General features: G+C 36.3%; 1 protein-coding gene across 1 annotated transcript in view; it reads right to left on the reverse strand.

The window, feature by feature from the left end:
• LOC108773529 (uncharacterized) overlaps positions 1–13,514 on the reverse strand; it is a 173,307-nt gene that overhangs the window by 66,809 nt on the left and 92,984 nt on the right. Inside the window, exons 4-8 of the mRNA XM_018539366.1 lie at positions 8,957–9,215; positions 5,616–5,826; positions 2,972–4,044; positions 1,502–1,715; positions 1,137–1,388 (exon numbers count right to left, since the gene is read on the reverse strand). Of these exons, the coding sequence (XP_018394868.1) occupies positions 1,137–1,388; positions 1,502–1,715; positions 2,972–4,044; positions 5,616–5,826; positions 8,957–9,215 (2,009 nt within the window). The remainder of the gene's footprint in view (positions 1–1,136; positions 1,389–1,501; positions 1,716–2,971; positions 4,045–5,615; positions 5,827–8,956; positions 9,216–13,514) is intronic.

Here is a 13,514-nt window from a genome sequence, read left to right on the forward strand (position 1 = left end):
AAAGTCATTGTAGTGCCAATTGAAACACTGTCATATTTCGAAACAAAGAATGCAATGAAATAATGAATTATGACAAATCGTACTCAAAAAAGCTGTAAGATTTTAAAAATAGGCTCCCGCCTCTTAAAGGTTAAAACATTTAACGTTTTTTTTATTTTAACATTCTGGTACTCTACATTACAGCAATTTACAGCTTTTAAACGTTATTTTAAAATATCGAGCACAAATAGGAGAAAATTGAGTTGATAGTCGTTTCAAAATTGGTATACATTGTAAAATTGAAATACGTTTTAAAATTTGATTGGTGTAGGTTGAACGTTTAGATATCCATTTTAAATTTATATATTCAAACATTTATCTTTAAAATATATTTACCTAAAAAATACACACAGACTCACGTGTGCACGCACACTTTAAAATATGCATGATTTTTTTAAGTATTTAATTGGAATTTCTCCTACCTAATTTCCAACTTATATCATCCATATAGAAATCTGACACTGGAAATTAAACATCTCTCGCACTTAACGAAATCATCATATCTTTTATTATTATCTTTTTTTTTACAATACACGGACTAATTTTCAACAATTCTTCCATGTCCATTTCTTCAATTTGCGGCAAAATATAGGTAAATACATTCAAACAGTTCTTTAATATTTTGTACTTAATTTCTTACTAACATCTTTAATAAACTCTCACAGTCAGGAAACTATATTCTTAAAAGAAACGGACATTATACAAAATAACGAAAATAACCAATGCAAGACTTATGCAACTTAAAAATAACTAGAACTCACAAAATTATAATTAAGGAAAAAATTTGACATGCGTTAAGCGTTACTGATAATTGTAAAGATGATTATTTTGCGTACTTGAATTCTTAATCTTCTGTCTTTCTATTTACTTTGTTTTAATATTACTAATATTGTATATACTGAAGATGACCATATTTAGGGTCGAAACGTTTATATAACTTTATATTTTTAATAAAAGAATATATGTAATTTTTACAAACGCCATCCAGTGCGTGGCAAATGCTCGACCTTTTACTTTGTTTTTGTATTTAATTGGAATTTTAGGGGGAAATCTCCATGAGGTTTAATCATTTATTCGGGCGATGTACTGTGACTCACTCGGAATGTCTCTGCGTCAGCGGCTGAGCGGGTATCGTGTGCTGCTGATGTACGTGATCCCGCTGTGTACGTCTCATAGCGGGGCAAGTAGAATCCGGCAATGTGGATATTCTATTTTCATCGGTTTTATCACGGATACCCGGCAGCTTCGGTTGCACTGTGACGCGCGAGAGGGACTGATTCCTCTGCTGCTGATAGTGTTGAGGGGTCTGATGCAAATACACCGCGGACTGCCGCATCTGCGCCGCGTATCTGAGCATAAACGTGAGCAGAGAGTGAATATTTTTCGCAGAGATCGATTTTCATTTTCTTTTTCCTCGATATTTGCGTAACTTAAACCCTGAGGAATTTACGCGCTCGTATACCTTTCTTCGGAATAGAAGTAACCGTCATTGGTCGTGTCTGACGGGTTCATTATATCTAAGCTGGATTTAGGCCTCTGCGGACGTCTTTGTTGATCCGGGGGTCTTTCGCATTGCATGGGTTGCTGCTGGGGACGTCTTGCTGCTTCATACTCGAGGAAGTCTGCGCTATGCGGTCGCGGCGGTGGTTGAGTCCTAGATTGCCTTACCATTGCCACTAAACAAAATAAATCACTCTTTTTGCATTACTATGTTTTATTCTTCAGACTATAACATTATTCGACGTTCTTTGTAATATATGTTATACAACTCATGCAGTAGAAAACAAGTTGAATTTTACTATAAAAGAAGATCTAGATCATCGTAGCAATTATTATAACGACGCGATAATACGTAAGATAAAACCAGTAAAATTAACTTGTAATAAGATAATAAAGTTCTATGATTTTGTCGAATATTCGATTGCATTAATTTAAAAAATACCGTTTATACCCAATTTAACTTGTGTTTTCAACAGACTTTAGAGGAAAGAACAATTTTTTAGAATAATTATTCTCTTTTTGTGCTTTAAAGTAATATTGCAATAAAGTAATATTTATTTTCATCTCGATTAACGCTTTAAATTTGATTTGACATGGATTTTTTTTAATTTCTTGACACAGAGGTGAGTTTTTTTTTAACAGAGAGGCGCTTGAGTGATTTGTCTAATGTAACAAATTTTCTCGATCTTAACAGATTAACGAGTAAATTTTTCAATCGGTCAGCCAATCGTTTGACATTTGACTCTGGTTTCTCTTATCAACGACTCATCACACATCTGTTTTACAACTTTTATTTTATTTTATAACTTTAATGTGTAATTTGTAATATATTGAGATGATAATCGCTTTAACCATGCTTAATAATTAAATGTAAATGTTGCGTTTTTTCTGAAGAGGGTCTCAATATAAGACTGAAACATGTAAAATTTTGTTCATGAACAATTCGACTAAATTTTTCGTTTATTTCTTTATATTATTGTAACGTGTTTAAATTTTACATGAATATATTAATGTTAAGATGATATTCTTTGTTTCTTAATGTTGACTCTTATTTGCCTTTATATCCTTGTTTTTATTTGTAATATTGCAAGACACGTTGAAAATCGCCAATGGTAATACGGCAAAGTCAGAAAAAGAATTATTTCTATTTTTTCAGAGACTTGTGTACCTTCTTCATGCGCATTAATGCATATCGCCTCCATTATAGAATTTTTCAAACGCACATCCTTAACAATCACCCGATAAGAAAGCCCGCTTTGTGACTTATAATTAGAAGGACATTGTTACAAATACATCCGTGTAAAATATTTTCATCTTTATTCTCGAGAAAGGGTATCGGCCGGAATGAAATGCCGGTCGTACTAATTACAAGCGCCTTTGTAGGGATTGTTTAAGAACAGAAGGTAAAGCGAAAGAATGCACAAAGACTCACTGTTCGGCGGCGTGATGACGGGGGAATGCAGTTGCTGCAGATGCTGTTGTTGCGCGTACACGGGGATGGGAATGGGTGCCGGCGATGCGCCCTTAGTGTAACCCACCGGTCCCGCGGGTCTCTGATAAAGCTGTGGAGTGCCATAGACCTCCTCGTAATCGCCGTTGCCTCGGCTGCTGCTTCTCGGTTTCGCACTGCGACCGTACGTGTCAGGAGTTCTTCTCTCCGTCGATTGGGTGGTCTGACCGTAGCCATAATGTAGGCCTGATTTGTCGATTCGCAGACTCTGTTGTGACGGCTGACTCATCCGCGTGCCGTAGATCGTGTTGTTCCTTTCGTAATCAGACATCGAACTTTTGCTCGTAACCGTGACATCCGGTGAGACCGGGCTCTTTCGATAATCCGTATCCGGCGACGGCGTCGAATACTCGTTGGAGCCATCCGTCAGTCTTCTAGGCTTCGGCGGTGCGTTCGCGTAAATCGGCTGTCCAAATTTCGTTCGAGGCATAGGCTGTATCGTTTGAACGCCGCTCGAACCAGAGTGTGACATCTGCTGAGGTTGCTGTTGTTGCTGCTGTGGCGATTGTTGGATCACATGCTTATGCGGATGCGATGACTGATGGGTCGGAAGTACGTTCTGATGCGGCAAGTGATGATGAAGCAACGCCTGATGTTGATGCGAGTGGCCCGGCTGTAATTGCTGCGACGGCAGCAAATGCCCGTATTGCTGCTGCTGCGGCTGAGAGGTACCGGGCTGACCGTATTGCGGTGATTGTTGCACCCAACCGTTCATCATTGGATGACCCGAATCGCTCGCGTGATTGTTGTTAGCAGAATTGCCGTTGCTGTTGCTACCGCTGAGGTTCGGGAAAGAGGCAGTGTTCGCGCTGTTCGGACTGGAGTTGTTATTGGAGGCATGGCTGGGATCGTCGCGCGACTGGAAGCCGTGAAAGCCAGAGTCGCTGTCGTCAGCACTCTGATTCAGGATCGAAGAGATCGACGAAACACTAGGTCGAGCACTTCGTTCACCATCCTGCGCTATTTCGATGACTACCGCGGCCTCGCCCATGCCACTATAATAAATGCAAAATTGAAAAATTCAATATTATTGTCAGCCCATATCATCTAGATTTTTCCGTTGAGCTTACAAAAAAACCAAAGATAATTAATTTATCGATAATTGGAGGAAGTTAAGTCACAAGATTATGTATAATAAAGATCCTGTCGATCCAACTTGAAAATTAGTATCAGTTTAATATCATTAATAGGATTATACTGAAGCTGCCAATTTTATGAAGGATATCCTATATCCTCTATATTATATAGGAGTTTTGAAAAAGTTTTTCATATTATTAAGTATGTATAAATGAATATTATTATATACTAAAGGTACTGAAATTAAAAGTCTATAACGTTTCGATTACTTTTCGATCACGCAAATAGAGTTTTAACTAAAAGACGAACACAAAGCTTATGAGAAACAAGCGTTTGTTGTCCGCTGCTGCGTCTGCTGTGTCGTACTGCTGACGACGTGCTAATGGACAACGGGGCCAGCCCGAGCTCATCCTGCACTGGCGGTATCTCGCGGGTCGAATAACTCTCGAGAAACTAACTAACGAGTTAGTTACACCGTGATAACGCGCGAATGACAGATGCACTGCAACGTCCGCATCACGATACTTTCGCGTGCAAATAAACGCGAGTGGCCATACCGTCCCAGTTTCCTTCGTGGCGCATCAAAGAGATGTTCGTCGTCACAGCTCCGTTGCACTGTCGAGCTAATTTCGGGATCTTTGTTCGTATCTCTGGACGGAGTTTAATGTCGAGATGTCGTCTTAAGAGATGACATCTTTCGAGGCGATGTTGAGCGTAGTTCAGACAACGGAGAAGTTTTCATATACAGTGCGAGAGCTTTTATTTTCGCGGAAGATTTTCAGTATACGGAAGGAAGAGAGGGATCTGCGATGGGCACAACAAAATTTTTATAATATTTAAAAGCTTCATGAATTTTACAAAAACGCTGTATGTATATGTAGAAAATAGGGTCGAATATAAATGTGAGGCAAAATTTCTATGCGAACAAAATACAGATGCGCGTGATGCGTGAAACAGACCCCTGTATGAATACGGAACGAAATACGGAAGAAAATAACACAAGCGCCGGACGAGAGTAAACTGGGAGGATTATTATCACAAAGAAATACGCCATATGAGAAATTAAAACGTGAAACATGATAGATGAGGAATATAAGAGCAGTGATTATTACAATAATAGATTTAATCGACCGCTCGGTTTGTCTTTTATCGATCACATTACTACATTTCGTTTTTCATATTCGTTTATTTATTCCAACCAACTGCAGAATGATAAGAGTGATAAAAGATGCAACTGTTCCGCGCTTTATTTAAACCAATATGTAATTAAACGCATCAAAAGCGTTATACCTGACTCAAGTTTGCTATCCACATTAGCATTTCTTAATTAAGATTGAATAATTAAGTTCATTCAATTTCTTATAATTAATAAAAAGGGTCGTTAAGTTTTAATATAAATCGCACTTGTTCTCGGCTTTCTACGCGCATAATTACGGTACGTTTCCCATGAGCCTTTTAAACAGTTTAAAAATGCATGCAGGGAACTTACGGGTTAGGATCTTGCAAAAGCGTTGCCAGAGTCAGAGCATTCACCCACTGGTTCATACTCTCCCGGCTGTCAGCCGCGAAGTGATAAGTCCTCATGTTCGCGTGTTCGGCCTTGAAGGCAAACTTCTTGTTGACTTTGTCTTCGGGTTTGCAGACGGTAACTCTGTACGAAGGTAGTAATATTGAACCAAGCAGTTTCTCCTCCTCTGGACCTGAAAATTAGTAAATTGCTATGCTGCAATAAAAGCTACGACGACGAAACTTGCCTTATTTTTATTAAAAAAATCAGGCAATAATATTTAATTTTACATCCAAATTTCGCGCACGGTAAATTATTGAACACATGATATGCTAATGTACCTGTTTTTATTTTTTATTGCAAAAAAATGATAAATGACTATGATATATTTTCGTACATTTCGTAATAAAAATCGGATGTATACCACATTCAGAGTCGGTGAAACGCAAGAATATTTGTGTTATCTTGTTTTCAATCCTGACTATTCAAATATACCATTTGATGATATGACTGCAATATTTGTCCTTTCTCTCTGTATCTATCTAGCTTTAATTCAAAATTTCCCTCTGCAGTCTATTCCTATGATTAATGTACGATGTGCATAAAGGCATGTACTTCCATATGGTTTTAAACATTTTCGAAAATCAACATTTGCATATTTGCTGTGGTTCGCGATTGTGTATGACGATATTAATCTCAAGAGACATGAAATTCTATGAATTTTTATCGAACAAAATGCAAGTTTTTAAATGTATACTCGCGCGTATACGTGTAACCACGAAATCTCGGCAGGCGAATCGAATTTTCGCACATTGGCTTCCGAAAAAGCTGGAATTTCAGTTCAAATTAATTTCAAGCTGAGTGATCCACTAACGATAAACGCTAGAATGTGAACGATAAACGAATGTTTTTATCAATTACAAACTGAAATCTCACTTTAATCAATTAATCCACATAAACAGATCCTTTTTTCGCATTTTAACAGCTAGAAACATTGGTTTGTTTATATATAAATTCTATTATATTTAAAGCAATCAAACGTGTATAAGATCAAAAATTTTCACATTTAATGGTAAAATTTCTTAAGTACATAGATTAAATTTCAATTAAAAATATTTACATGTATAATAATCGAGACTTTTGTATTAAAAAAATATATGTACATTTTTATATTTTTGAAAGTGTTACACTTTCTTTCGGAACTGTTTTACACTTATTTATAAGAGTTTTCTCATGTAGAGCAATATATACATATATATGTATAAGTTTATCTTTTACGAATGTAAAAATAGAACGAAAAATGTTTTTATGATTGTTATTTGTACTTATTGTGTTAGTTTCGAACAACATTCCAGAATTCGTTGTTCTGGTCTAATAATAACATCTAAGATATAAAGCTTCAAGTGAGGCGACGCGGAAAGAATGTTTCTTGACGGGGTATCCATGATTGCGTATAGTACAGTTATCTGAAGCAAAACAATCAAGACACTTTTTGCTCCTCACGAGTGTATCGTTTATTTTCCGCGCTGAAATACTCATTAAAAATACAAAAATAATAAAATGATGATTTGAAAAGAACTTACATTCTACATTTAAACATCATGAATTTTATAAAATATTTTAAACGTATTTTTAAGATTTAAGTATTTAAAGAAAATGTAAAGAGAATTTAAGAAAGTTTTGCGAAAACATTAATAACTACATAATAATAAACTCTTTTCTTTAACATTAAAATGTAGGAGACCAATTATTTCGATTATTCGATACTTTAGATAACCTTATTTGTGAGAGAAATAATAAGAGAGAAGAGTTTGCTGTTGAGTAGATATACTTATTAGTGCCTTTTGCGGACTCGATAAGAATCCTCGAAGAAGTTTCTCGCAGGTTGCTAATTAGAGAGCGGTATGCATCAAATCTAATTTAACTAAAGTTCGTAAACGACACATCGAGAACCTCCACGAACTTCTAGCAGAAATTTTCTTCTCCCTCGGATGATATGAAAGACACCCTAAGATGGGAGGATGTATCTTTAGCTAGATACATCTCTGTTGCAGCGATCGTGATACACATACCGAATCAAAGAGCCTAAGTGTAATTAGCGTCTCTGATCGAGTCGAATTAGACGAGCAGCGTTATCCAAAACAACAGGAAATTGACCGTCAGTAGTGTGATCTGGACTAGCAAGTCGTAAAACGGGGTAGAATTTGGCGAGATGCCACAATATTTTCGCGAAACTGGCGAATGCACAAAAATAAAAGCTTGTAAATAGGACAGATGAAGATAAAGATGTGACTACATGGGTTTTTAAAAATATTAGATTAGAATTTAACTTGGCGCCGACTATTGATATCAGATCTTTTATACAAATGATACATGTCATCAGAACCATTTGGATTGAAATAGGAAGATCTTTCAATAAGAACTATATGGATTTTACTATTTAATTTAGTATAATTTAATAGAATTTAACTTGGCGCCGACTATTGATATCACATCTTTTATAGAAATGATCTAGTTTACATCTCGTGGTCTACTAAACAGCAAATATAATTAGTCGGTTCTACAGTCGATTAAGTAATTGGCGTTGGTGAAACTGGCCCAAACGTTTTTTTATTGAAAGCTCGCACTCTTAGCGCCTTTTCTACCTTTTTTTGAAAAGGTAAATTTTTTAGTTTTTGTACGTGGATAGTACAAATGATAGGACAGACGCGGATCGATTCGGGCAAAAACTGTGAAAATATCAACGTCTACGAAATTTTATTTTTATTTTGGGAATGACTTTGTAATTGCTCGAGAGACGATTAAAAATTATATTTATATTATGAAAAATCATTATTTGTATTTAAAAATGGAAACCGTTACTATTTTGTCATACAATTGCAAAGACTGAGATTTTGTCAATTAGATTGATATGAGAAATCGAATGCTATTAAAGAATTTTTAATTTCATGCGAAATGGCCATTAAGACCTCATTTATTCGATTCGTGAATCGCAGAACGGTCAACGAGAGAGCTTATTTATACTAATAACTAACTTTATAATTTCCATTAGATTGGTGATTAATAGACGCTTCTGGAACAATTATTAATAATTATTCCAGTCCATAATGTCAATTGATAATTACGCAGTGAATAAACGTTACATCTGTCGGATTCGAATGTTAAACTGAACGAGCTACATTATTCTGACTATAATAAACCTCATTAAAAATCGATACCGTATTGCGATAACATTACGTGCTGTGCAAAAATAGTAGGAAAAAAAAAATAATAATAAAATATGCAAAAGGAAAAAATATTGATCGTACAACGTGCAGACTCACCCTTGTAATAAAAGAGGCAGTACTCGGAGAGAACGAACCAACGCTTTTTCCATAGCATAAGACCCTCCGAACCTTGTTTGTGCAACCACCCTTGCAGTGCAACCGGAGCGGAGAGGGGCCTTTTCGCGGCGGGCGAACGTAAACCGCCTTGAGGACCGCTCCGCCTACGCACCCCCGATACGGAAGCCGCCACCCCCGAGCCATCGTGTTTGCTGCGTACCTGAACCGGTACGGCGGGCGGTGTGTTCGACTGGACAATCTGTAAAACAAAATGCACCCTTTTCTTATCGAGACCCTCATTTACAAATCTTACGAACAACGTTGCGTCAACGTCGCTTGAATTTAATTTAAAATTTATTATAATTAAAACCCTTCTGTATCCTGAGATGGAAAAAGATGAAAAAAAATCAGTAATAGTAATTAAGTAATAGTTAAGATTAATCGCTCATTATTCCTTTTAGTTCAAAAGACTGACTTTTATGGAACTTCCACTTTAAATTTAATTACCGCGACATTTAATGCACAAAATTTGAACGTGTAATCTAATCGAATTTTCATTAAGATGAAATTAATCGCAGGATTTGACCTCGCTATGCTCATCATTAAAATATATATAATACCTATACGATTTAAAATGAGTAGATTTTGACAATTTACTTGATACTATAAATGCTTCAAAGCATTCGATTGACTAAAAAAACGTAGAAAAAAATTTGACTAGCTGACCGATCGAGAATCCTTTAAAGCATTTGTGACATCAAGTGGACCGTATAGTCTTAATTAAAAAATAAATCTATTCAGATAATATGACATAAAATGCGATTGAATATTTTATTACGCAAAATATGATTTTGTTTATCATTATTTACAGTTTATCATTTGCGTATTACGTCATGAAGTTGAAATGAGGTATTGAGTAAATATAAATATTTGGAGGGAAAAGGACACTAAGAGTCAAGCGCAGATAACTTCACGCAAATGCTATATGGAAGTACAAATTAGTTCGTTTTCCAAAAGATGATCGCCTCCAAAGACGAGTCATTTTTTCGAGATGAAATTCGAAAATTGCCTGAGAGATGGGAAAAAGTAGTAGCCAGCGATGGACAATACTTTAATTAATCTGTTCATTCATTTTGTTTTGATATAAATGCATTTTTGAAAACAAAAAACGGACCGAACTAATTTGTACACCTAATAATATATAACAAACAAAACTTTTCCACCATAATAACTGTGTTTACATGTTTCAGTTCATTTTTCAGCCTTCTTCAGCAGAGACAAAGCAATAACATAAATAAAAAAGGATCAAGAGATATCCAATCACAGCGAGCTCCCCCACAACCAAGAAATCAAATCTGATGTTAATTTCTAACAATACATATCACATAAAAGGAAATGAAAGGTATGGAGTAGCTTGAAACATTTTCCAAGTTCGACGAATTTACAACGTAAATGCGATTTCGCGAGATAAAGATAGAAAGCTGGAAGTAATAAATCTTCGGTGAAATTTGGAATCTTTCTCGCGCCACGATCAGCACGCGGCTGAGATCTCGACACCTTTTATTCGGTGCCTTCCCCGAATGTGGCTGATCGAAATCCGTTTTTCCGCTTGCTGCCGACGCGCGCCACGTTATCGCGCACAAAATTGCCGTTGGCCGACAAAAATTTCGCCACGCCACTCGGAACGTATATCCGATAATGAAAAGTCATAGAAACGAAAAAAGGAAGAAAGGATCGCGCCGGTGATAGCAACGATCGCCATTCGTACGTGAAATTCGTCCGACCCGTCGATTTTCCTCCTCTTGTGACGTTTGTTGGGAAGAAAAGAAAAATATGAACTGATATATCCGACGAACGAAACGACCGCTAAATATTATAACTAATTACTCAATAAATGTGTGTTTGGTAACGGAATACATTTTCAATGACGAAAAAAGCACATGTCTCTGCAAAGTCCAGTCGGATTTAATCCTCGAAATAGACCGGCTGTATTATGCAGCCTTGCTATCGATTTCCTTCTATCTTCGCATCAGATTTAAAAATACATGCGCAAAAGAGCACCAGGATATTGGTCTCGGTACAAAAGATCGGAGAGGGTCGTGGGAACACTCGAAACTCCATTCCTGACGTGAAAATGAATAATTTACCGCTCGCTCTATCTCGCCCGACTCTCTCTACCTGCTTCTCCATTTTTCCCTAGAATTTTACGAGACCATCCCGAATGCACGAAAAATAGTTTACATATTTGCGACGCTCGCAAGTTTCGCTCGTACTGCTGCGCGCAACGGCAAGATATTGCTGCATCGAACGATAGAACGTTAGCATTAAAGTCGTTCGGAAAGTAGTTTACAACGCCGGCGAATCAATATGCCATTTCGTAATATTCTTCCGTTGTGTTCTTTCGTGCGTTATTAAAATTTATGGATGAAATCACAAATTTACAAGTTTATAAGCATCTCTCTCTTACTCTCTCTCTCTCTCTCTATCGCAAGATATTATATGCTGGAAAATCTCGGTGTTATGCGCAATGCGTATGCTGCTCTCCCAGAAAATTGCCACAAACTCTTGTCTTAAAAAAAAAAATTCTATACTTTTATATTTACGGATTTCCAGCATGTTATAATAAAATCTCTTTAATAGATGCCTATTGAGCATCAAAATTTAACTGTGATATTACTACAGTTTAGTTGCGTTCTTAAGGGGATCCTTAAGCAAAGCTCGAACTCTAACGACATCGCGAGATGTCGCAATTTTACAACACATCGACATATCTTTTATATACTACCACACTAATATCTCACGCAGGACAGTGATGCACGCAGTCGAATTATCTGTCAATTTTCGTATCGTAAATTCATCGCGATAAAGTGTCTAAATCTAATTTTAAGAACTCCACGCTGTTTCTTCATGCAAACTACATGCCTGTGGACCACTATTTCTTAAGTACAGATTGCGCAGCTTTTATATAAAACAAATGTTGTTACGACGTGCAACGACGTGACAGCTCTGGAGCGCCATATTGGACTAAAAAATGGTAAAGAAGAACTCAATTTTGAAATTTTTTATCGTTTTCAGCATAGATTCTACCTCACAGGCACGTATTAATGCGTATTCTTTAATTCTGTAAAAGGATTTTCGAATCTGTGAATGACAAAAAAAGTATTTACGATACAAAAATTATATACGATTTAGTCGGTAATACAGGATTTAGGATCCTCTTAAGTAAAAAAAAATTAATTCGACGCGCAATTTAAATGACTAAAAGTGCAGTACATGATGTTTATATACATATACATAGCATATACAAATTCACATGAAATTGTTTAAGCATTAAAGATATAGCTTCGACCATTGTGGGCCTTTATTCCCTATTTCCTTAATAAGATTCTTATTGTCAATACTTCTTGTTAATTTCCAAGCAAAATTTCATGATTTTCACTAACTTTCAATATTTTGAATTTTTTATATTTTAATCCTGATGTTTGGAAACCGTATTTTGTTGAGAGAGCAATTTAACATAACAATGTAGATTATTATTGATATTACTGACACTATTTGAGGAGCAGACTCCCAAAATGCATTTTGTCTAAAATTTCATTTTTTGAGTTAAAAATAGCATAGTGTTGAGAGATTCATATTTTAAGCTATTCTATGATGTTCCGAAAACATTTTTACACCATTAATTTATGCGCTGGAAAAAATCTTGACATTTGAAGTGCATTATGTCCCTTAATTAGAAACAAACAAAATGTATTTGTTTAACATTTTCAGCAACTGTCTAGTAATTTTGTTGAACATTTCACACATTTTACTGGCTGGCAAATTGTTATATTTTGTGAAGCGTGTACTTTTCTTATGACTTTTTTTTCATTTTCTAAAAATTTCGGATAAAACGCATTTTGAAATTCTGCTCTTCATTTGTATTTAATCGTTAGGTTAGTAGTATTTCAAAATTAGATGTGATGTACGCATATCAAACTTTTTTGAAATTAAGAATTTTAATCTTCTCTAGAAAATTCCCTGACTTTTCTCTGATTTTCTCGAGTGTTTTTAATGTCTTCTGACATTTCCCTGATTTTTAGTTTTGACGACAACTGTGTCACTTTATATCGACAGCATTGTGCTTTCAGACACGACACTTGCCAAATCTTACTTTTTGGAAGAGCTTCTATCAACAAGAAACTTGCAGATACGTTTTATCTAAGGGTGTAAGAGGGAGAAGGTCCTGGAAAATGCTCCGTTTTCTCGGACGCTCGTAGTTCTCTAGCACTCTCAGAAACGCCGATAACACAAGCTGTATTTTTCAGGAATACAAAGTGCCGCGGACGTCTGTTTGAGAAACTCGCAGGATACGACACACGTATATATAACGCGCTCACGTATAGCGCATACATTGCAGAGTGTTCTTAAATTGCGAATAGCACGAACTACCACCATTGGCCATTTGCTCTCCTAGAGGATGCATCGAATAGCACAATGCATACATTGTCGATGCAAGAGGAAGTCCCTCGTGATTGATCTCTCCTCGAGAACTAACGGGGGGAGGGGGGGGGGGGGG

Source organism: Cyphomyrmex costatus, unplaced genomic scaffold (genome assembly GCF_001594065.2).
Source record: "Cyphomyrmex costatus isolate MS0001 unplaced genomic scaffold, Ccosl1.0 scaffold212, whole genome shotgun sequence".
Taxonomy (NCBI): domain Eukaryota; kingdom Metazoa; phylum Arthropoda; class Insecta; order Hymenoptera; family Formicidae; genus Cyphomyrmex; species Cyphomyrmex costatus.